This window comes from Epinephelus lanceolatus, chromosome 4 (genome assembly GCF_041903045.1).
Source record: "Epinephelus lanceolatus isolate andai-2023 chromosome 4, ASM4190304v1, whole genome shotgun sequence".
Classification (NCBI taxonomy): Eukaryota; Metazoa; Chordata; class Actinopteri; order Perciformes; family Serranidae; genus Epinephelus; species Epinephelus lanceolatus.
The window spans coordinates 22,321,041-22,344,875 of NC_135737.1; the positions used below are offsets into that span (position 1 = coordinate 22,321,041).

Here is a 23,835-nt window from a genome sequence, read left to right on the forward strand (position 1 = left end):
AATCAAACACTGGTTCTGGGGCCATTCGCATCAGCCACCATAGTTCTTCTACAGACTTGGCACACAAGAGAAGTTTCAGTGGGTTGCAAATGTTGCAACCTCACCACTGGATGCCACTAAATCCTACACAGTAGACATTTAAAAGGGGAAATATTTATAAACCCAAAGCTCTTCACACGTCAAATACAAGTCAACAAGAGCAGAGAGGTTAAGGTAGACGCACTTTATTCCTAAAACAGAAGCTGCACCATCAGTAGCGGCACACAATTATATGTACACATATACACACACAATTACCTAAATCTGTTATATAAAATATATAATCTGACAATGTACCTTTTAATTTCTCTTCAGAGCTCATTGAGTTACTGTGCGAGAGACTCTGGAGCCAAAGCAGACAGAGAGGTAAGTCTCATCCACTCATTGGGTGGGACACAAATGCCCAGGCCAGCTTTTACTTCATTTTTACAGCATGGCAATAAAAAGGTCTGTACCCTTTGAAAAAATAATATTCTAAAAGCAATCTACAGCAAATTCACTTGAACAGGTTTTTCCATGTTGTAATTGAGAAAATTACACTTTTTAAACCAATTCCTTTACAGTGAGATGTACACACCCTCTAGGATTTGTAATATATAAAAGATATTAAGCATTAAAAATTCCACATTTAAAAACTTACAATAAATAATATATGCAGGCATTTCATTAAGATAAAATTTCATAGATTGCAATCTACAGTCATTAAAAAGACAATTTATTCTCCTTTATGAAACGTCCCTTGATCTTCCAAAATGCTAAAATGGATTCTTGGCATCTGATTGATTGATTGATTGGAAACTTGAAGTCACTCAGTCAGTCAGTGTTGTGTGTGATACACCGGGGAAGAGGAGGAGAGATGCTTCCTCCACATTTGCCCTGATGGAGTGTGAGGTCCTTTGAGTGTCGACGACACTTTGTAATAGGAAATCCATGATTTGACTAAGCAAGCCATCCAATCGAACCTCAGCAGTTTGATCCCGTTAAAGAGTTCAGAGCATGTTCATGATAAAGTTGTACATCTGGGTGAGCACCACAAAGTGAACGGGCAGACAGGAGCGTCGGTCCTGGGTTGCAGGGTCGCATGTCAACCAGGAGAGGGCGTTGTATTGCTCTAGAACAAATCTATCATGTAGAGGGCAAAAACAGCAATGTTATTACACATCCAACATCAGTTCCTATAACTGTACAGACTCTTCTGATCTGAGCAGCCTACCTGAGCACATCAGAGGTGTGGTTGGAGTCCAGGGGATGGGAGTGTTTACTGTGCAGAAGCTCGTCTGATTGGACAGAAGACACGTGCAGGTGCAAAGAGGCCTGGCAAAAACGACACAGGACAAATTAATTCTACTTGCGCTTTTCAGAGATACAGACAGTATTTAAATGATTTAATAAAGATTTTAATAATCACATGTCAAGCAAAAATACCAAAGATTCTCTGCTTCCTGCTTGTCAAGAGAAACTATCTTTGGGTTTTGGACATTTTAAAGAAGCGGTGTGTGGAATTTGGGGCATCTAGAAGTGAGAATTGCAGACTGCAACCAGCTGAAACTTCTCCCGTGTGCTAAGATTCCCACAGTGTTCATTGTTCAGGAGGTTTTTACCAGGAGCCAACTTATCCAAATGATCTCTTCTTCTCCAAAACAAACAGACCCCCTGATTTAAACTAGTACAAACACTGAATAAAGCACTTCCACGTTACAAATAACAGCTCATGGACAAAAAAACCTGCTCCCTATGTAGATATATACAGCTCATTCTAAGGAAAAGAAAACACAACACTCCTTATTTTCAGGTGATAATACATTTAAGATAAAGTTCATATTATATTATGTTCCATTTCTGCAAATATATCCCCCTTAATCCTACACACTGAGCCTTTATGATGTCACATTTGGCTTTAGCAAAGTGTAAAACAGAAACAGTCAGCCAATGAATCTATGGTGAACGTAAGTGTAGTTGTAGCTCTACTTAGATGTGACTGACTTCAAAGTTTCTAGTGCGGCTGTACCTTGAGGAAGAGAGGGCACTGGTTCTGGGCTTGAGGGCAGGCTGACCAGAACCAGTCAGGCAGTGGTCCAGCCTTGGCTGTGGAGACGAAGTAGCCCAGAGCCATCGGCTGCTGCAGGATGTTCAGAGCCTCCTCGTGGGACTCCATACGGTCTGCACTCTGACCCTGCAAGACAAAATTGATGAAGTTAATGACCAGAGCAATATTAATTTTCTATAATGTGAGATGGAGATTTTCTCTTTCTGGCCACGTTCCTAAAACTGAGAGTCACTGTGAGGTTATGATATAGTGAGCTCAGGGCAGGTAGCTCGTTATTTGAGCATATCATTTATCTCAGTAGGTGATGGAAGAATAAAGACAATACATTTTGACTATAAACTGTACTTCTTTATCTGTGAGGGTTAAAAAAAATCTACAGAACTGACGAGACAAAACTGCATAAACACTGACACGTGTCTCGCTTCTTCATCATAGCAGGCTTGCAGGTAAATAATCTTTATGGTCTGTAATGAACACTTAAAACTGACTTCTGTTTTATTGTGAAGTTATTAAAAGGGTGACAGACCTTGCTTCCATCTCCCCCCTGGTGGTAGTGGGAGCCTGGAGAGTGAACAGGCGAAGTTGTGGGGGAGTTGGGCAGGATGTTGATGAGGTCTGGATCTACCATGTCGTTGTCAAACAGGTCAAAGATGCCCATTCCATCAGATCCATCTGCAGAGAAGAACAACATGCAAAGAGCTCAGCGTTTGTTTGTGGTTCAACTTAAATGGATACTTTACCTCTCAGATGACCATTTGTATATCATTTACTTATGTAACGTTAAATTCATAAAGACAACTTTTTTTCCTTGCATGCCTTCATAGTGAAGAATAGAAAAAGAAGAAAATTCTTGAAGAATTGAAGTCAAAGATTTAACATTTGTATTATCTAAGTGTCATTTATAGAGTTGTATTCTCAGTGCTTCGCAAACTGACAGCTCTTTCTGTTGGGAACTGAAAGGAAAGTGAAGCATCTATATTCTCTTCAAAGCCAGACTCTATTGACAAAAACAGTTATTTTACCTCGCTGTACACGGGAGCAGCTGGTCCACCGCAGCTTCCATCAGTTAGTTAGATAGTGTTACTGTGTGACTTTGGTGAATTCAGGCTCAACACCACAGTCACACAGTAACATAAACTAGCTAACTGATCGAGGCAGTGGTAGACCGCCAGCTCCCGTGTTCAGCGAGGTAAAATTACCGCTTTTCTCAAGGGGGTCTGGCTTTAAAAAGAGCATAGATTAGAAAATTTCACTTTCTGTTCAGTTCCCTGTCAGACTGAGCTGTCTGTTTGGGAAGTGATGAGCCTATGACTGGATAAATGAGATCTGGATATTACTGCACGAGTTGTGTGACACTTTACAAACAGATGTTTTTATATAGTTTTGCTATTTTTAAACATGTCACCTATAAATTCAACTTATAAAGACTTTTCCCAGTTTTTGGATTCTTCATTCAACTGAGGCATGCGAGAAAAGTTTTCTTCATAATTCAACGAAACACAGGGTGAGTAACTGATAAACAATATGGTCATCTGGGGGGTGAAGCATTCCTTTAAACATTATGCCATATTCATGATTGAGCATCTCTTGATGACAAGCAAGAAGACAAAGTGATGCATTTCTGATGAGGCGTTGTCAGCTACAGAACGTACCAGGATTTATGGGATTGAAGTTGATGTCAATGGGCTCTGAAGTGTTAGTGTTGACCTGCACCATGGCTGAGGTGGGAAACACCAGGATGTGTGTGCAGGATGTGTCCTGAGGAGTGCTCAGCTGTGACGTCTGCATGTTGAGTGTGGTGCTGCGACCGAACACTGAACCTGTTGATACCGAATCTGCAGAGACAAGACGGATCATCAGAGTTGGAGTCAAGTCTGTGGGTTCTCAAGCTTTGCCACGTACCATAAACCATATTTACTCTGTTTTTTTCTTACCTGGCATGATGACAAAGGAACCCTGGGGCTCCATGGCAACCAGACAGGCGCTAAGGATGCTAGGAGTGTCAGCAGCAGAGATGCCACACAGCCGACATGTCTCCTTCAGACGTTTGCTGAGAGACTGCAAGTTCCTCCTGCTCAGCAGGATACTCCAGTCTGAAACAGGGACGAGATAAGAGCTCATTAGTGTGTGTTCGTGTATGTAAATAACCAACATGTTCTCCTGACGCTGCGGGTGTGTGTGTGTGTGTACCTCTCAGCTCGCCGTGGCCCATTCTACCAAGCCGCCCGATGACCACTCTCCACGGCAGTGACGTCACCTGCACCAAGCCAAGGCACCACTCCCACAGCTTCTGCAAACCCACTCGCCTGGCTGAGCCCTTTTTCCTGCGAGCCCTGTAACAGACACAACACATGTACTTTAAATACACACACACACACGATCTAATCAATAACTAAACTATTGATCCTATACCACTGATGCATGTTTTTTTCTGTACTTGAGTGCACGTACCTGTTGGGTACATCAATACTAATTATGCAGGTCTCCAGCAGTTCTCCGTGCTGGTCTGTGCAGGAGGCCAGCAGCCAGCGCTGGTCATGGGACAGACAGTATCCGACAAACAGGACGTTGTACTTCTGGGAGGCCTCGCCAAACGTCTCCCCGAGCTCCGTCTGCTTGTCTTTCACCGGAGCCAGAATGAAGGGCGGCGTGTACAGACGCAAACACTCAGGCCTCTGCAAAGAGGGAAAACTTGTTAGTTTAAAAGCCAGACAACAGATGACACAGTGTCAGACTCTGTGTGGGCTGACTTCCTTCACCAGAAGCCACACCAGTTTCAGATATGCAGCCAGAGTGGCAGTTACCTCAGGGTTCTTGAGTGCCATGTCGATGGCAAGACCAGGGCCAAAGCCTGTGAGAGCCTTGAAGTTGGTGGAGTTGGGCAGAGGCCGACGACACTGAGTGAAAACTGAGAAGGCCAGCGACTTGAGGTGCTGGCCGTAGAGGTGACGCTCTCCGCTGCGCACCGGCTGCAGCAGATACTGGCAGGGAACAATCTGACAAGAAAGGAAACAACAGTGGTACTTTACACAGAGTTGTGATAACACTTTTCTTTTGCTTTTCTACTCTAGTGCAACTAACTTTTGAATGTGTTCTGTTTTCAGTCAGGATTTTTGTATGTCATCCGGTTTGTAAACATCACTGATTGCTCTTTGCTAACATTTATGTTTCCAGTCGTAGTGGTTAGTTTGCTTTGGAAAAATTCTGGGTGGCATCAATGAGGTATACCTTAACCTTTTGTCATGTACAAAGCAATACCCAGTCATTCTTGCAAAGTAACTAACTGGCACTAGTAGAAACAGTTCTTTATTAAACTCTGAATAAAATGCAAAATGGTTTGTGAAAACATAACTTCATGTTCCAGTGTTTTGTATTTGTATTTGTTTGTCTGGGTTCAACGAGGATGTTCAGCTTCATCCAAGTAGTTACATCTTTGTGTTTTGTTACTCATGAAGTAAATGCCCTTTACACAGGGGACATAATTAACAACAGTGCAGCACATGTACCACCATACTGTGAATCGCTAAATGATCTAACCTGCAAACTGGCTTATTAATACTTAGTGGAAAAGCACAGAGGGTGCACAGAGAGGAAACAGTTCTAACTGGAGCAATGCTTAAAACAAAGGACAGCAGAGGTGTCACATGTATGTTGTGATAACTGGGTATTATTACATGCATCTTTTGCCAGTTTTAGGTGAAATCAATATCAATTATTTAATACCTATCATATTCTGACACTTCATCTGAAAACAGGCAGTGACACGCTGCTCTGTTCTACCACTGTGGCACTAAAGACTAATACTGAAACCATTAGCACATTCACACATCTGGTGTTTCAAAATCCCCTCTGGCATGTTGATGCAATCTTGTGTCACTGTATCACAGGTGTGGCAGTTACCACCTCTATTAGTGTCTGTTAATGAGTCCCCTACTCCTTCTCACCTCCCTCTGTGCCTGCTGGTAACCTGCTCTGTTGTGACTCGACTGACAAATGGGAGCAAATTAGTTAAACCATTGATGACATCAATCACAGCTCATCAGCAGATTCCTCTGAGAAAGATAACTAACTGTGTGATCTCAACATGTCCATCTAGTAATACTGTGACGCACTCAATTACGTACCTGTACTGAGACAGCGTTTCTGATGCGAGCAGGTAGGAACTGGAGCATCTCTATGTAGCAGCGCAGCAGGCCCAGTGTGTAGGCGCTGGAGTGGACCTCTCTGTCTGCGTCTTCGTAGCTGAAGGGGTCGATGATATACACCACGATGGCAGGTGGGTAAGACACAGCGTGGGACTCTCCGTCTGTTGGCTTCCCAACTTTGTCTCTCTCCATTGTGCTGTTGACAAAAATGAAACATAATTAGTATGACTATATGACCAACAGAAAAGGAGGAGGAGCAGCGGTGTGTGTGTTGGCAAAAAAAAAACTAAAATGTGTGTTTAGAAACAATTTTATGACAAAATATGAAGAATTAAGTGACAAAATTCTATGTCACATTGTCCTTTCAGTGTCATTACACAATACACAGTGTAGTGTCTTCACTCACAGTAGACACGCAAAGGAGTTTAAAATAATCTACACAAGACATAACTGTATCTGTTACTTTAAAAAAAAAGGGTTGTTGACAGGTCAGTTTGGTAAGTGAACAACTACCAAAACACCAAGTAAAGCCAAATGAAGACAGCAAATAACATGTGCACCAAAAAAAATTTAAACAATGAAGGATGAGCCAGTGTCAAAGGTTCGTATGTTAGAAATTTGTCTTAGTTTTGAAAAAGTGTGTCATTATCATCATTTGCATCCTTTCTGTCTGTCTGATGTCTCACAGCACCACCTCAACTCAACATACAGACAGTGCTCTGTTGCAATACATTATGTTCTGTATGTAAACATGAAAAGCTGCAATGAGTAATTGATTAGCTGTTGACTATTCAATTAATCAGCAACTAATTTAATAATCTTTTTGAATATTAAAAAAAAAAAAAAAAAAGTCAAATTCTCTGATGACAGATTCTTAAAAGTGATTTTTTTTTTGTTTTCTCTACTCCTCTATGACAGTAAACTGAAATCTTTGGGTTGTGGACAAAACAAGACAATCTGAGGACGTCATCTTGGGCTTTGGGAAACACTGACCAACATTTTTCATCATTTTCTTGCATTTTAAAGACAAAACAACATCAATTAATCAAGAAAAAAAAACAGATTAATCAAACAGATTAATCCTGATTAGTTGCAGCCCTGTAGACATGTGACACTGGATGGCATGCATGCATAACAGTTTGCTAGACTACAGTGTCTGTCACAGCTTCAAAAGATAAAAATTATGATAGCATACTTTTAATGTTATGAGTCCACTGAATGAGAACGTGCCTGCCAGCTCTGGTTCAGCTTGGTTTGACTAAATTATTACAAAATTACTAGAGCTGTACCGATACTGATACCAGTATCGGAAATGCCTCTGATACTGCCTAAAATGCGGTATCGGGTTATCGGCGAGTACAGCCTATGACCAATCCGATACCACATTATGCCTCACGTCATTATGCATACGCACGCTACAGGCAAACGAAACGGAGCGGAGTTTAAAAAGCATTCTACTGTAGCCTTCAAAATGTCTTTTTTACCAAATTGTGTGGCTGCACTTTAACCTGTGTCTTGATCTGTGTCAACACTGGATAATAACAAAAAAAAAGGTTTTATGGCATTCATTCTACTATTATGTATTTATTTCTTAATATTTTACATAGAGTTTTAGGAGTTGAGACATATAACAATTCATATCCCATCCATTTTTATTTTACGCGCTGGTATCGGATCGGTACTCAGTATCGGCAGATACATAAGGTTCAGGGATCGGAATCGGTATCAGGAAGGAAAAAGTGGTACCGGTACACCTCTAAAAATTACTGAGATGTTCAACGTTTCATGGGTAAAATAAGAGAATACCCATAAACTAAATTTCTCTAATGGTTAAAGGAGCTATAGCTTTGTCAGTAACAACTGTTACATCATCTAAAACATGCTTGCCAGGAGTGGCAACAACCATCAATAACAACAACACATTGAGCCCTGCAGCCCTTCACTGGTTACTGTGAGTTTTAGAATTAATTTTAAGATTATACTGCTTGTTTTTAAAGCCTTGAATAGTCAGGTTTCTACCCATATCTATGATCTGCTCACTCCCCATGAGCCTGATCGTTGCTTATGATCCTCCAGCAAGGCTCCAATAATGGTTCCAAAATCTTGACGAGCTTTTGCCATCTGGACCTTTTATTAATCTCTTCTTAAACTCATTTTTATAGTTTGGCTTTTTCTCAACTCACAGTATTTACTGTTATTTATACTGTGTTATCCTGTTATATCTTGAACATGATTTGTAGCTTTGTCGTTTTTATTGTGAAGCACTTTGCAACGTTGTTATTATGTGGTAACGTACCTCTCTGGCGTCTCAGCGGGCCCTTGCTGCTGGTTGGCTGAGGGTCCGTTTTCTGCCAGCCCTCCCGCACCCTGTGGGTTTGACTGGGGTCCATTCTGGGACGTGCTGCCCTGCAAGCCTGCCGTCCCAAACGGCGAGTAGGAGCTTGGCTTGGCTGAGGCCATTCCCCCGATAGTCTGGGAGCCTGAGGAGGAAGAGGGAGGGGTGCTGTTGACCTGGACAGGCTGGGCAGAGCTGGTGCTGGAGCTGGTAGTGTTGGTGCTCTGGGGTCCTGAGGAGGTGCTGGAAGAGCTGGAGGTCTGGGAGGAGGAAGAGGCCACGACAGCGCTGCGCTGGGAGAGTAGAGAGCCATCCAAAGACTGTTCTGACAGGTAGGGAGCTGTAAGATGTGACAAGAGGAAAATAATCTGTTATCATTTTACAAACCATGTAACCTTATCAGATTTGGATTTTTTAAACATAATAGATGTTACCTAGATCATAGCGGCACACTTGAGCAAAGAGTTTGAGCTTATTAAAGGCTTCATTGTTTCCCTCTCTGGCAGCCATCTTAAGGAACCAGTCGCTAAGGGGCTGCTCTGTCATGTTTCTGCCTTCTGTGGTGCCGACCTTCAATACGCCCTCTGGGTGACTCCTACAGATGGGCCTGTGTTGCCCAAGCTGGCATGCCTGTCGACAAAAAGGGAGTCAATGTGAAAATAAAACAGTGTGAATCATTTCATGAGAACATGAAACTGTTTTTGTGGTGCATGTCAGTACAAGAAAGAAGGGTTTGATCCTGCCAGGTGCGTACCTCATACATAGCACTAAGATCTTTGAAGAACGTCTTTGCTCCGCGTAGCAGAGCTTCATTTTCTGGGCAGATGACGACATATCCCACATCTCTCTGGGAACCAAAAGGATCCAGGAGAAGCTTCTCCCAGTAGGGCAACCCAAAAGGAGACAGCACCACAAAATCATACTCATAGCCAACCAGAAAGGTGGGGATGGGCAGAGGCTCAGGAGACTCATCTGTACCTGGAGTGAAACGAGGACAAAGGTTCAGCTTTGTCTTTTGCAACAGTCACATGATCAACCATCACAAGATTCCAAAAATAGATCTCTAAATCTGTTGGAGGTACAAGCACTCTCCACGTACCATATGATCCCCTCCCAGCCATCTTGTGGAACTGTTGCCAAGTGAGCGGTCCTTGAACGCCCCAGGAGCGCACACTCCTCTTCTTCTGAATGGTGTCCTGCAGCACAGGCTGCAGGGACAACAACACCCGCAGGACATCCTGAGAGAAAAGCTTGCTCATGTCTGCTGCTACAAGAGGAAAAACAAAGACAAGAAGTCTTAACTTAACCACATTTGAGGCTGGGAATTTTTTAAATATGGGGGAAATAAGCTTGTAATAGGAACAAATGGTGACAGAAATTTACATACATTTGCATTTTGGCCACTGATGAAGACAGGTGCTTTTCACTAGTGTTTCATCTACTTTGCCTCCTGACATATTGTCCATGAACTGCCTGCCATGCTCCAGTGCCATGTAGCAGTCATTATAACAGTCTCTCTCCTCCACCCTCAGAAATGAACTGGGTGCTGAGCCCTGCTTGGGGTACTCCACGCCTGCCATCGGGGCGAATGGGTTGGTGCACTGGTCCTGCAGCAACAGGATTAGCTCATCTGGAGGTTTCTCCGTCAAGCTGCCGGCCTTGTGCACTGTGGAAGCTCTCAGCTCTTCGAAACACCGCTCAGTGTCCCGACTGGCGTCTGAGCCCCGTACCACCACGTCCAGCTCATCCTCCAAAAACAGCCCGGCTGACTGGCCAAAGCGTCGGTTGGTGACGGCGCTGAAGCCACAAGTGCAGGGGTACTGGGCCTCGCCGTTGTCCTTGAGGTACACGCCTACATCTGCTCCTCTGATGTTCATGTTGCAGACGCACACGCAGCAACTGTCAAAGTTGCAGTCCTTGAAGAGGTTCATGACTGACTCGGAGAGAATGAGGGTGACGTAGAGACTGTGAGCCTCGGGGATGGAAGGTACGGTAGCCGGCTCAACGGAGCTGAGTGGTCGACAGGTGGAGGCAGTGGAGGCGGGAGAGTAAAGGTCAGAGTTGTCATACTTGAGCGAGCCTTGGACACTCGACGGGCCGCGGGGAGTCCGTGGAGTCCGAGGTGTGCGAGGCGTGGGTACGGAGAACCGTGGCGTGGCTGGGGAGGGCAGGATTCCCGTGCCACTGTTGCTTGGAGGAGCACTGCTGGACATGAAGGGCGTGTGGGTCTGAGGGGTGTAGGTCTGGCTGTAGTCTGGCTCCACACTGGGGACGTTACTGTAACAGAAAAATATGCAACCATTAAAATGCTATTTTTCAGATGTATCAGTTTTTGAAACTGGATTTAAGATTTTGGCCGATATTCAGTATGATTTGTAATGGCTTGTTAACATTAAACATCTCAACTGAACATCTCATGACATCATCTAACAGACTGCAGCCCCTTTAGCAGCCTGTTTAAGGCAGGAATTTTGTGCCATTGTTCCGCATCGCCATTCTTTATAAAAAGCTGATTGCAGAATTGAGGGACACAGTTGCCTCGCCTTTAAGCTAGCTGTGGACGGTAGTAACAGTGCTGAATCGACATCTGTGTAAAGGGGACAGCCAGCAGGACGAGACCATGGATGGGACAGATCGGACGTTTTGATTTTGTGTTATAAATTCAACCCATCGCTGGAAGATTTAAAAAGCAGCTGGTGGAAGTCAGCAGCTAACTCCAAAAAAGAAAAAAAAAAAAAAAAAAAAGACAGTGGCAGAAAATGTCCACAATTGGGGAAACCAATGAGGTTCAGGAGCTCCTCACTCTCCAAGCATATGACAATATCAGCTGCCATATAACAAAGACAGTAAATGATTGTTACTGCCCTGCCACACTATGTCATTGTTATTGTTTATAAAGCGCTGCAGAGGCTTGTGTTACATGTCATAGCAGAGGCAGACACTATTCTATTACATGCCATGCCTCTTTTACTTCCCGGATGCCGGCATGCTGTCTAAAATCACATACTGAGGTGGTTCTGTGTTTAAAATCAAAAGGTTTTTAAAATAAAGGGTTTTTTCTGTTTATTTTAGTTGTCCTCCATTTCTTAAACAAACTATTTATTTTGACAGATTTCTTTTCAGCACAAACTAATTTTCAAAAGGTAAACAAAACACTTTTCAAAGTTTGTAACTGGTTAAAATGACATAAATAAGTCCTGTTTCCAACGAGCAGTTCGATATGCTTTGTTTTCCATTTCCACTGTGAAAAGTTGTGGATGGTACCAATGGAACTGTTCCGCACCATCACCATTTTTGGTCCCCCTTCTGTTGGGGTCCCTAGCACACAGACATGAATCAATCATCACACTTTAAATATTCCATGTGACAACTTTGAGCATCACTTAAGTTTTTGTATGACACATACTTTTAGTAATGAGTGGATTTTCAAGCATTTATATATATATATATATATATATATATATATATATATATATATATATATATATATATATATATATATATATATATATGTTCATTTCGGCTGGGTTATGTGAACGGCACATATTCTAATCCTCACTCAGTGGACAACACTAAACCCCCGAGCTTGCCTGAGAAGGACTAAATGCACAAACCCACTATTTTTAAATACCCCATAGAGAGACTAACTGCAGCCTGTTTTATTTTGTTCTGAAAATAAGGAGGCGCAAACTTTCATCTTTGTCACTTGAAATAAGGAAATACAGTGAGTGCTGGACGGAGCAGTGAGTGACAACAACCTCGCCCACATTTAACAGTACTGTTTGCGGTGGAAACGCTCAACAGACCTAGGGTCTAGGTACCATGCCCGAAGGTTCCAAAGGTACAAGCTAAATATCCTTTTTTCTTGTCTGTCTAGCAACTCAAAGCCACTGGTTATTTTACATCATTTAATGTGCATCCGTAGATCTCTGCTGCATCTGCAACTGAATGCCATGTTAACATTTGTGGCTAAATTCTCTGTACCATCACAGCATGAAGTTTCAAACCTAGTTGCTGTTATAGGAATATGTATGTTATTATGTTGTTGTCAAACAATATACATGTTAATTAACAGAAATAAAAGATGCATCTATAAAGTGGTGCTTGCAATAAATTTAGTTATGGGCTCATCCCCAAATGGTCCCCTTCCCCACGTCTCTGAGAGCACTGTTAATGCTACACACACTAACCTGTCTTTGGTGAGGAGGTTGACATTTGTCACCGGGGGTATCAGCTCCATTTTGCCCATGGTCCAGCTGGGCGTGTACACACAGTCTTCTGGCAGTTTGACAGGCAGCAGACACTGGCTGGGTAGCATCTTCAGGGGTGCGTACATTGAACAGCCAATTAACAACTGGCATGCCTCAGGCTTGTATACGAAGGAGAAGTCCTAAAAGAGAGAGAGGAAAAAGGTAAAGAGCACTGACATAGCTAGTTATTCCACTAGCTTCATACTTGGCAGGTGTGTGACATGACATACCTTTATTTCTGATGGCTTTGGGCTGCAGAATCCTTCCTCCACCTCCATCTTGAAGTGGCTGTTCAGCTGGCTGCCATCCAACAGGGTGAGGCCCGTCCCTGCTTCCAGGCTATCCTTACTGCCCGAGTTCATGGGAGAGTAACCCTGCTGCTCCAGGGAGGGCGGGGTGGGAAACATCTGGTGCAGGTCTGCTGAGCCTACAGAAATAAGACGTGATTACTTCTCTTGAAAGAACATGTGTGTAAGAGCTACAATGATTACCTGAAGCTCAGTGTCCTTACTTATGCAAGACAGGGGATCCAACGTGGTTGCTTTGGTGTCTTTACAGCCAAACTTGTCCTCTGTACCAACTCCTGCTCTTTTGGATCCAGGCTGTGTGAACAGGGAAAACTATACACTCAATACATCTTCCATTTTCATGTTTCAACAGGCTTTACATGCCAACATCAGCAGCACTGTCTGAACATTTCAGAACACTTCAGTAAGAAGTACTTTGGCGCTAACATGTTCATTTAATACATTGAAGCTCTTACCGCTAGCTCATCTTCATCCGAATTGAAGATTTTATCCAGGTCGCTGTAGGACACAGCCAAGTCGTTCTCATGGATAAGGCTGGTGGAGGCTGAAGGTTTACTGCCCGACGGACCCTGACCATCTGCACCGCAAAACAAATTGGAGAGGAGACCTTGAATAAGATGCCAAACTCCAAATATTAAATTGAATTAAATGTCAACCCTAGGGGCCAAACGAATGTAGGGAAGACATTCTTACCGTCTGCTGTTCCACTTCCTTCATCCACCTGGGTGAAAAAAGGAAAACGATCATAGGAATTATTGTAATGTTCTGGGACGACCATATTAAATCATTTCATACAAAGTAAATGTATTGGGGAAACTGCACGTTTGAGGAATATAAAGATTCCTATTTTACAAAACTGTTTTCTTTTTCTATTGACAAAAGAAGCCAAATTTCTTAAATGTTAAATGCTGTCCAAAAGAGCAGCTTTACGAGAAATGTAGCTGAAGAAAAAGTCTGAAACTGGCTAAACTATAATCTCAGTAAATATTTGCAGGAGTATGTAAACAAGACCATCTGACCGGCACCATCTGACTTTTGATACAACACATTCTGGTCAGTGCCAATACACTAATAAAGTCCAATTAACTTTTTCATACAAGCACATATAAATGGAAAATCTCAGGTTCCAGTCTGTCCTTGCCCAGGAAACAGAAGCAAATTTTAGCATGACTTCCTGTGATATACCGTGATCTCGACCCACCTTGTGTTTCTTGTTGCCCTCTCTCTCAGATCCAGGCTTGTCCTTCTTCTCGGTGAAGCTGAACTCCTCGTCTCCCTCTACGAAGGCGTAAGGGTCTGGCTCCTCGCTGTGTTCTCCATCTCCTGTGGCGGAGGCGAGATGGCTGTTTCTCCGCTGAGCGTAGGTCTTCACCAGCTCCTGGGACACCTTGAGGGGCTGTGTGGAGCCTGACATCAACCTGAGAAAAAAGAAATAGTGTGGAGATGCTCAGATAGATGCAGACGTGCTGTTTAAAATAACAGTTACATTTGTTTCCACGCGGCTGAGGATGAGTGATTCGACACTTACTCAGTGACAGACACTACACTTTCTGTTCCGCCACCTCCCCCAGAATCTTCTCGTATTTTATCCACAGGTAGCAAGGGCGTCACAAAGTTGGAGGCCTTCTTCCTGGGCAGGTTAAAATACTTCCAAGGGTTGTGGGTGGAGTCTTCATTGGGGTTGATGGCTGAACCCACGAAGATGGTGGGTTCTAAGGTTTCACTGTAGGCGGCGGGGAAGGGCAGAGGCATAGGCATGTTCTCCAGCTGAGGCTCCTCAGATGAGCCCTTCTGTGGCAGCAGACAGGGCTCCACCGACGGCGGGTAGAACGGTTGGTGAATGGGCGTAGACGAGTTTTTTATGCCACCTGGAGTCATGTCGCCCTCTACATGATCGCAGGGATGTGGGCTGAGGGGAGGGGGAGGTGGAGATCCAACGAGGTCTGCGGGGGGGCCATGTGTGTGCAACGTGGGGGCTTTGGAGGGCACTGTGTCCACATGGTGCAGGCTGGGATATGAGCCCTCCTCCTGTGATCTTAAACAGAGCCTCTGGGTCTGTGGCTCCAGGGACTGCTCCTCGCTCACAGAGTTGCGGTGGTGAAAAGGCGTTTGCGGCCTCTTCTGCTGCTTCTCCCCCTTTTCCAGCTTCTCGCCCAGCTTGTGTTTGGGGGCCGGCTGCACAGGTTGGCCTGATGAGGGTGGGTGTCCTGAGGTGCTGCTGGATCGCTGTTTCTGATTCTTATGTCTGTGTGGAAAAACACAAATGATTTTTTCAAGATATTGTTTTAAAAATGTGAATAGAAATCTACAGTCACTTGTGAATGTATTCCATTTATCATACCTCGAGCAGCTGCAATGTGGCCTGTGAGTACACTCCACAAAATCCCAAAGTCCAGTTTTGTCCGCCTCCTCCTCACAGGTCCCGTTGGTCAAGGTAGTAAACTTCCTCCTAATAAAAAGAGCAGATTGACATTTAATCAGTCCGCATGGAGGCACATCTTTGACTGGCAATGCAAATTTTGAGGAAGAGATGACACTAAACATACTTGTTCCCTGTACGGTTAATGTTATACTCCTGCCACACAGACTCCACCATCTGGCTGGCCAGCCTGCGAGGGATTTTACCCCCGTGAAGAGTGTTGTTAGAGCTGTAGCCATCTGATGCAGAGGACAACTTGAGCCACCTCTGGGCAGGCTGATAATCTATGAGGGAAGACAAAAGAAAATGCAAGTGCAATACTGTTATTATGCAGAGCCTCTCAGAAATAAAGGCTGGTAAATGTGTTCAATTCTGGTCATTATGCAACTCCATGTCTTACCAGTCTGAGCCTCCTCTGGTGATGTTGGAGGAGTCAGAGTGACGGAGGACATGGCAGGATCTCTGTGAGCAGCCTGGCCCTGCTGAGCACCACACAGGCTTCCTGAGGTGTTGGCTGAGCCCTGAGGGACCACAGCAGGGAGGTCCGACAGGGGGAGAAGCACCAGGCAGGAAGGGTAAACCATCCTCACTCCCGCTGCAAGCAAACAAACACATTTTGTTTATTTCAAAATAATATTGCTTAGAATCAAACAGGCATGGTCAGCTGAGGGGGGCAACAGTGAGACTTTCCTACCCTTACAGGTTCTATTTGCACCTATGCATTAATCTCCAGTCCATCCTGTCATTCAAGGATAAGGTACTGCTTATACTTTTAAGATAAGGGCTGTCCCTGACTAAGAATTACGTCAATCCAATCGAATTTGGCTGTAAAATAAAAACATTCGACTATTTGTCCCCTTTTTTCCATGTAACATTCCAGTTTGAGAGTTTGAAGAGGTTCAGTGGGACAGCAAAGTTCACGTAACGTAAACAAACCAAGTTAGTCCTCTGAGCGAATATATACTGTGCTAACCACATAATTTTTTGCTGACATGAGATATCACAAAGAGCCAGAGACTGTACTGTATTAAGTTGCTGTGAGCTGTACTGAACTACTTCTAAACAGAAGGCAAATGATAATCTTATCTCTGAGCCTGACCGGGCAATAACTTTCTTCCTCTGGGCAGCTGTCCCATCTCACACAGACTCACCCTGGGGTCTGAACCACAGCTTTCTGTACCCAAGAGCAGTGTGACAGCGCGGAGCAATTGCTCACTCTGCAGCTAAATCTGAGGACCAGAGTGTCCCCAGATGTATACTGAAGAATCTGTGTCAACTGAGAAATCGCAGAGTGATGATCTGAACTTCTGACTGTCAAGGGGGCAGCCCTTTGTAAGATACTATACATCATTTGTCAGCAATTCCCATGACATTACCAAAATCAGCTTCTCAAACCGTTCAAACTTTCCTTCCCTGTCTGTGCAACTCAGACCCAACTCAGACTTCAGCACAAGAACACTCAACCTCTTATTTAAACATTATAATGTCTTACCGACGAGGACCTCCACAGCTGCCAGAGAGTCATCCTCCCAGTCCGTGTCCTCCATCTTGTCTTCCTGGACCTCCTTGGGATTTGGGCTGATGGGATAAAACTGCCTCCACTCTTCGATGAGCTTCTGGGTGGGGTGGTCTGACATCTTAAAAGCCTGACCAGTGAGGGTCCCGTTCAAGCCGTATGGGCTCAGGATGACTGGAGGGCAGAGAGGAGTCACAATTAAGGCTGCATGACAAATACCATATTGCAGTTGTTTTCACAGATATTGTGATTGCAATACGAGTTGCAATTTTAGTGGGAATGGATTTTTTTTCATTTCATCTCACTGAGAATTTTTTTTTTTTGCTGGGGTCTACACCAAACAGGCACATTCCCTGATGACTGAAATATAATTTGTAGGCTGAGGCATCCCTTTAGCACCACAATGCTACATGTATAATGTCATGCTGTGACACATTTTACCTTAATCAAAAAATTGCAGCTCCTGTGATTTGTATATTGCAATTGGCCGTGTTGTGATTTAGATCATATTTGATTAGTTGTGCAACCCTGGTCACAATATTTATGCACGCTAAATTATATCTAATTTCTGTGTGGTGTTTGTGCTATCTAGAAGTGGTATGTGAAAAATAAATTCCAACTGTCTTGCGTTAATTGACAAATATTTCTTTCTTTCATATAATACACACACAATTTTTCTTTAACATTGTGCACACTGCATGAGTTTCTACCTTGCAAAGGGCTGGAGCTCTGCTGGGCGAGGCTGAGATGCTCCTCACTCAGTCGCTGAAGAGGCTGATGTTGAGCGATCTCCACACTCGTGCACACGTTGCTGTCGCCGTGCACGAAGAAGGTGAATGCACAAGACAGGTGCTCGCTGCAGGGTGAGTCAAAGATAAAAGCAAATGCACTGTAGTGTTTGGAGAGATTTGTCCCCAGGCATAACCACACCACTAAGTTAAAACACACCTAACTAAAGCTCCACTTTGCAGTCGGCACTAAAAAGCTAATGTAAACCCCTGCAGGTTATTGAGGCTATTGTACTCTCCATCACTCATTGTGAAAGAATGACTCAAGGGAGGAGTGAAAAAGATAAAGAAGCTGTGAGGAGTACAATTCCTTGCATATTTGGCTGGGCACTTTGATCCATACCATGCTTTCAGGCAACAACTGTTGCTCCCATAAGGCTTGATCATGCTTTCAATCGGCATGTAACACACAGTCGGCTCTAACACACTAACTTTATCAAACTTTATCGCAATGCACATGCTAAAATATGAGTCAAAAATAAGCATGGGAGATTATTATAGTCCTGAAATGTTAAAACAATATTCATATTTATTTTCTGACTACTTCTGGAAGGCCAGGCGGCTAAATGCACTAAAATAGTACTTGTTGACACGGTTGCTGTAAAACCACAGTGCACACTCAGCATTTTCCAAAGACTGCCCTGTTTACCAGCCAGAGAGGGCAGGCGACAGCGAGACTGCCAGACTCTTCTGTTAGAGGTGCTGCCTCAACACACACTTTTAGACATCTTTATGTAGAAACAGAAGTTAAACACCAGCGAGCAGGAGACCGCCTCCTGTTCTATACCAACAGTTCTTTTATATAGCTGCTAAAACTCTCATTGATAAAGCTGCCAGGGGGAAGTGAGCCAAAGGGCTGTGCATCAAACACAAGTCAGTGTGGATCTACACAGCCAAAAAAACAGAGGCTCAAATTAGCTTGTCAGGGAACTCCAGGATACACCAGCCCCCTCATTCAAGTGCAAGGGGGGACGCTAAATCTATGTCACCACCCTTATGTGCAGGAGGTAAAGACATACACTTGTGCAGAACCCTACTCTGAACCAGTTATGTATGTGCTGCTAAAGCTTGTATTTCTACAACAACACAGACCAGTTTTACCTCGCAGCTGGGAAAAGTGAGGATATTATACATTCCTCTGAAGTGTTCTACCGTTACCTTAGGAAAGTCTAAACTGATATAGAAATTATGCAACATGCTGGATGAAACTAGCCGGAAAATGTGTCAGGCTGATGATGTAATTAGAAAACTGTAATAATCCTGTCATACTCCATCAAAATCATTATTACATCTGATTTAATTCCAGGAATACAAATGTTCCTGCTGACTCAAAGCAACACGAATCAAGCTGTACACGCTTTAATAATATGAGTTACAACTGACCTCGGAGCACCCAGCGTGTACTCAATCGTATAGAAGTTAATCAGAGCAGCAGATATGCAGTCAACAGTCTAGTGTCATGGTTACACTGCTTAAGGAAAGCCCTGTGTGTGTATTTGTTCAAGCCATTTCTCCTATAAGAAGATGTCTCATTCCCTTAAACAGCTATCAGCTTATAACCACAGAGTTGGAACAATACAGCTGCGAGCACCATCTCTCCAGTTGAATCCCAAAAGGGAATTTTAACAATTAGAAGCTGTCAGAGGCCAGGAATTGTTATGGGAAGTTTAAAGCACAACTCTCATTGAAGACATCTGCCCAGTGAGGCTCTCCAAACTGCAGCACGTGCACGTACGCACTCATTTATCTTTTGTCTTGAACAAACATAAAAAAGTTGCATGCAAACACTGTGCCAAACAAATGAAGTCACACTTCACAAAGACAACTGTAACAGCCAGCCCCCACATGCTGCATCTTTACTAATACTCCGATACCAAACACTAGGTCTTGTTCAGCCCTTCAGCACAACAACAATTCATGACATCATGTTTATCTTTAGCATTTGTGCTGCTTCTTTTGTGTAATGGACAAAGTGTACGGTACATGTAAGCTGTACTTTTATGATGTAGGTGGAAAAGGACCTTTGCTATTGCTACATGTGTTAACAGCAACGACACTGCTGTCACTAACTCAGCTGACCTCTTTTCTGACTTCTGAATAGGTTTTCTAACTTTCAACAATTTTTTCACCTCCTTAAAATAATGCCAGTATGTTCATATTGAAATTGAGATCTATTAATTGCAGCTTAACAATGACAACGGTAGAATCAGTCAGGATTGAGAACATTGAGTGAGAACATTATTTCAACAGATAGACAAGTATGACATAACCTTATTTTTGTACCAACACAACAGGCAGAGATGCAGGCAGTTCCCACTGTTTCAAACAGAACGCAGCCCCAGCTATAACTTGTGACCCGACAGTTAGTTGAGTCTGGGCTGCAATTTGACAATTTACGGCATGTCATATAACTCCGCTGTCTGCTATTAGGAAGTGGGACATACCTCTTATTAATGGTCTTCTCCTCCTTCTGGTATGGCTTAACAAACCACTTGCCGATACGAACGAAGCCGCGGTTCATGAGACACCGCTCCAACAGGTTGTGGATGGCTTTGAACAGGAGCGTTCGACACTCGTAGGACAGGCCACTCTCCCACTCACCGTCCTCCTCACCTGGAAAAAGGCAGATACATTAAATTGGATACTTTGAACAAACATCTTTTCTGACTGACAAAGAAAACAGCCTCTTGTTAATTGTAAAAGGTGGTGCGGTAAATATGTCTGACCAACAGAGGGGGAGTTAGTTCAAGTTGTAAACAACTGACCACAGTAAAACCTGAAGTGTGAGTAAGTAATACCTGAATTTGATCATATGAAAAACATTTCAAAGTTCATTTTACTGGATATTATACAGTAACATGATCCAAAATAAAAGAATACAACTCCTTCAGTGTTAACATGAACGACTTGTGAAAGAAAATTTATTTTTTTGTTCATACAAAGTGAAACCTTATTGTGAAAAGAAATTAAACCCACCCATCTGACTTCTACTCTGATCAACAATGTTTCAAGAGCCATACTTCATAATGATTATTAAATGTAAGTTCCCAAGTCCAAATTAAAGCTGCAGTTCATCTGTGAAAATGCTGCTCTGTCTGTCTCTGTAATGCCAAATCTGTGTTGCTTTCCAGTTACACCTGACCCTCCTTGAGACAGGGGACAGAATACCTGGTCAGTATGCAGATATGAAGATTCAACAAAGCTGGAACAAACCCTTCATCCAAAAATCAAGACTGTGTCAGGTGACTCTGATGCACAAAACCTTGCTCTTATGCTACCGCACAAGCCAATACCTCTGTGGCTGAGAGCCAGTGGATTCCACAAGGCTTTAGAGACTTTAAAAGACTGGTTAGCCACAAATCAGTTTGGCTATCACAACTTATTATCATCAGACTTTGTATCATTAACATTCAACTCCGCCGCCGCAGATTAGAAAGGTTGGCATCGTCGTCAAACACTGAGCATGTTTCAACGTGAGCAGCGTCTCCAAAAAAACAGGACCAATTTTGCCTGCAGCTTTAGAAAGTTCTGTAAATAGCAACAACTGCTACACTCTTGAATTTTAGTTTTTCTTATAGTGGTGCCAATTTCCAAGCACTTAACTGCTTAGATTGTATGTAAATACACAAATATTGTTGCTATTTACACTGGGGAACTAAATATATTTTCAGTGTACGCACTTCTGATGAACATGGAGATGTTGCATGCACTTACTCGAGAGCTCATTGTGGATAAGCTCGGCGAAACTGGGGTCATCCCCCCACCAGAAAAGCCAGAGCTCTCTGCGCCCGGGGGTGTGGTGCCTTCTCCACACGCTCAGCACATCTGCCGCCAAGCATCGGCTGAAACTACACAAGATAGGGTCCTCCTCGGTCACAGGGAAAAGGATGGGCGAAGAGGTGGGTCCTTGCCACACAAAACGCCGCCATTTTATTCCAGTCAAATCAGCCTGGGAAGAAAGAGAAGAACAAAGTGAGTATAGCTGCACATCATGAAGCCAATCATCAGTTGTGAGTGTACGTGCATGTTTCTTCCCTTACACACACATGGGGATGAGAAGCTACAGAGTGCTGTCATACTGAAAAGTGCTTTGAATGAATTAGTTGGAATCTGAGACTTGCTGACATCTTGTGAAGTTTTGCAATATTTGAACATGTGACAGCAGGGTCATTCCTGAAAACATAACTGTCACACAGCCATTTACTCAGCAGTTATTAACAACTAGTGGCACACCACTGCAAGCCAGTCTAAAATCAGATAAGCTTGTCTTATTTATAACAGTAATAATGTGGGTTATCTCCCAACATATATATTGTGATATTTCAGCGTCACTTTAAGTAAAGTAAAATAAAATGTTTTGACAGGTTTTAATAATTTACCTGTTGGTATGATCATATAACTAATGCAATGCTAGTTGTGTATTTCTGTAACCAGTGCAGTGTAAACACACTATTCACGAGCAACTCTTTAATATAGTTACTCTGCAGTATGTGCTGTCTACTATGAAAGTTAGCTGGATCACGATTTGCAAGTTGCAGGCCCGATGCCTTCACGCCAGTCTGCAACTGACGTTACAGAGCTTGTTGCCTGATTAGCCAAAATGGCTTTCTGGCCTCTCAGCACCACAGCTAACGCTAGCTAGCGCAGAGAGCATATAGTCTTACCAGGCAGAAGAGGTTGGAGTGGCAGTCCTCCAAACTGGCCCCGTTTGGTACAAAGCACGAACTCATCCTTTCACTGCGTGGTTGTAACGTTAAAGTCCATTGTCTCAATCACCGTCCGGGGGCAATAGCTGATGTAGTTAACTCGCTGGCGAAGCGGTGCTCAGTTGTAGTTGTCCCCGTTAAAGCGCTGACCAACTTGCTAGCTACAGCTACGGCTAACGATACCGCTACACAACCAGACAACTTCTAACCGGCGCTAGCCACCACTAGCCCGGTGGCTAAGCTAACGTTAGACAGGCAGCCAGATAGCGTCAACTGTAAGCTTCTAGCTATTCGATTCATCAATCCTATTTGAAATGTATTGTCTGATCTGGTTAGCCGCAAAGCTTGCTTGCTACATTACCTCAACGTCAAACAGTCAGCGTTAACATGACCCGGACAGACTAACGTTAAATCAAACACGAGAAAAGTTAGATGCGCAATAAAAAAATACGAGCTCGAAAACTAAAAAAAAAACTTCACTCCAAAAGCTTAGTCCCTGCTGTGCTAATGCTAATGCCAGCTAGCTGATCTGAAACAATTTCAAAGCAAAGGAACTCTCCCCTCCCCCTGATCTCTCCTAGCCTGCTAGCACAAAAGCTAACATACCAGAGCTCCAGCGCTAGCTTGCTAGCTAAATAAAACAATTAGCTACACCGCCCTCCTTTTCGCTAAAACCATCACAGTGCTCCGTCATAGTACAACTACTCTTAAAACGGATAAAATGCCAAACTGGCGACACTACTCATCGGCTACTTTCCTCTGCCTGATCCATAGGTCCTGCAGATTTCCATTATTTCAGTCCATGGATTGAATTCTTTAATGGCGGCCAGGAGGACAACTCTGCCTCTCAACTCCTATTGGCCAATTTGTGGTAATGGGGGCGTCATCCGTCTTCAAGTAGCTCCATGACTTCACAGTTTACAAGATGAGAGCTCCAGTGCATCTGTCATACAGTCAGTGGTCACTCCTCAGTGATGTCTGTTACTAAACATGTTTCACTGTGCAACATCTGCTGCATGTGACTGCTATGTCAAACTGAGATATATCATTTTAATATTCATTAAGTGGTGGAATTTGTGTTTTTGCACTAATATGCATAATTATAAATATCAATAAGAGGTAAATTATATCGCCTGGCTGAGCCTTTTTTTTGCTTGTGCATTGAATTATGCTGCAGATATGAAGTTATTTAGGTCAAGTTTTGCAGACAAAGATGGGGACGTCATTGATCCCAGTGGTATTTATTAGGCTAATAGGTTGATCATATGAATCTCAACTGCAG

General features: G+C 43.4%; 1 protein-coding gene across 1 annotated transcript; it reads right to left on the minus strand.

The window, feature by feature from the left end:
- Positions 1 to 208: 208 nt before the first annotated feature.
- Positions 209 to 23,383, minus strand: LOC117259743 (mediator of RNA polymerase II transcription subunit 13-like). Its single transcript, XM_033631415.2, has 30 exons — positions 22,512 to 23,383; positions 21,562 to 21,796; positions 20,292 to 20,460; positions 17,770 to 17,915; positions 17,036 to 17,233; positions 15,944 to 16,138; positions 15,671 to 15,827; positions 15,466 to 15,573; positions 14,653 to 15,369; positions 14,326 to 14,542; positions 13,818 to 13,845; positions 13,580 to 13,701; positions 13,328 to 13,418; positions 13,047 to 13,243; positions 12,757 to 12,956; positions 9,954 to 10,843; positions 9,666 to 9,833; positions 9,321 to 9,544; positions 9,001 to 9,196; positions 8,528 to 8,906; positions 6,211 to 6,427; positions 4,891 to 5,082; positions 4,538 to 4,761; positions 4,277 to 4,419; positions 4,021 to 4,179; positions 3,739 to 3,921; positions 2,613 to 2,758; positions 2,048 to 2,212; positions 1,253 to 1,353; positions 209 to 1,161 (listed from the first exon to the last, which is right to left on the minus strand). The coding sequence occupies exons 1-30, from the start codon at positions 22,575 to 22,577 to the stop codon at positions 1,029 to 1,031; spliced, it is 6,366 nt and encodes a 2,121-aa protein (XP_033487306.2). The 5' UTR covers positions 22,578 to 23,383; the 3' UTR covers positions 209 to 1,028.
- Between the last annotated feature and the right edge of the window lie 452 nt (positions 23,384 to 23,835).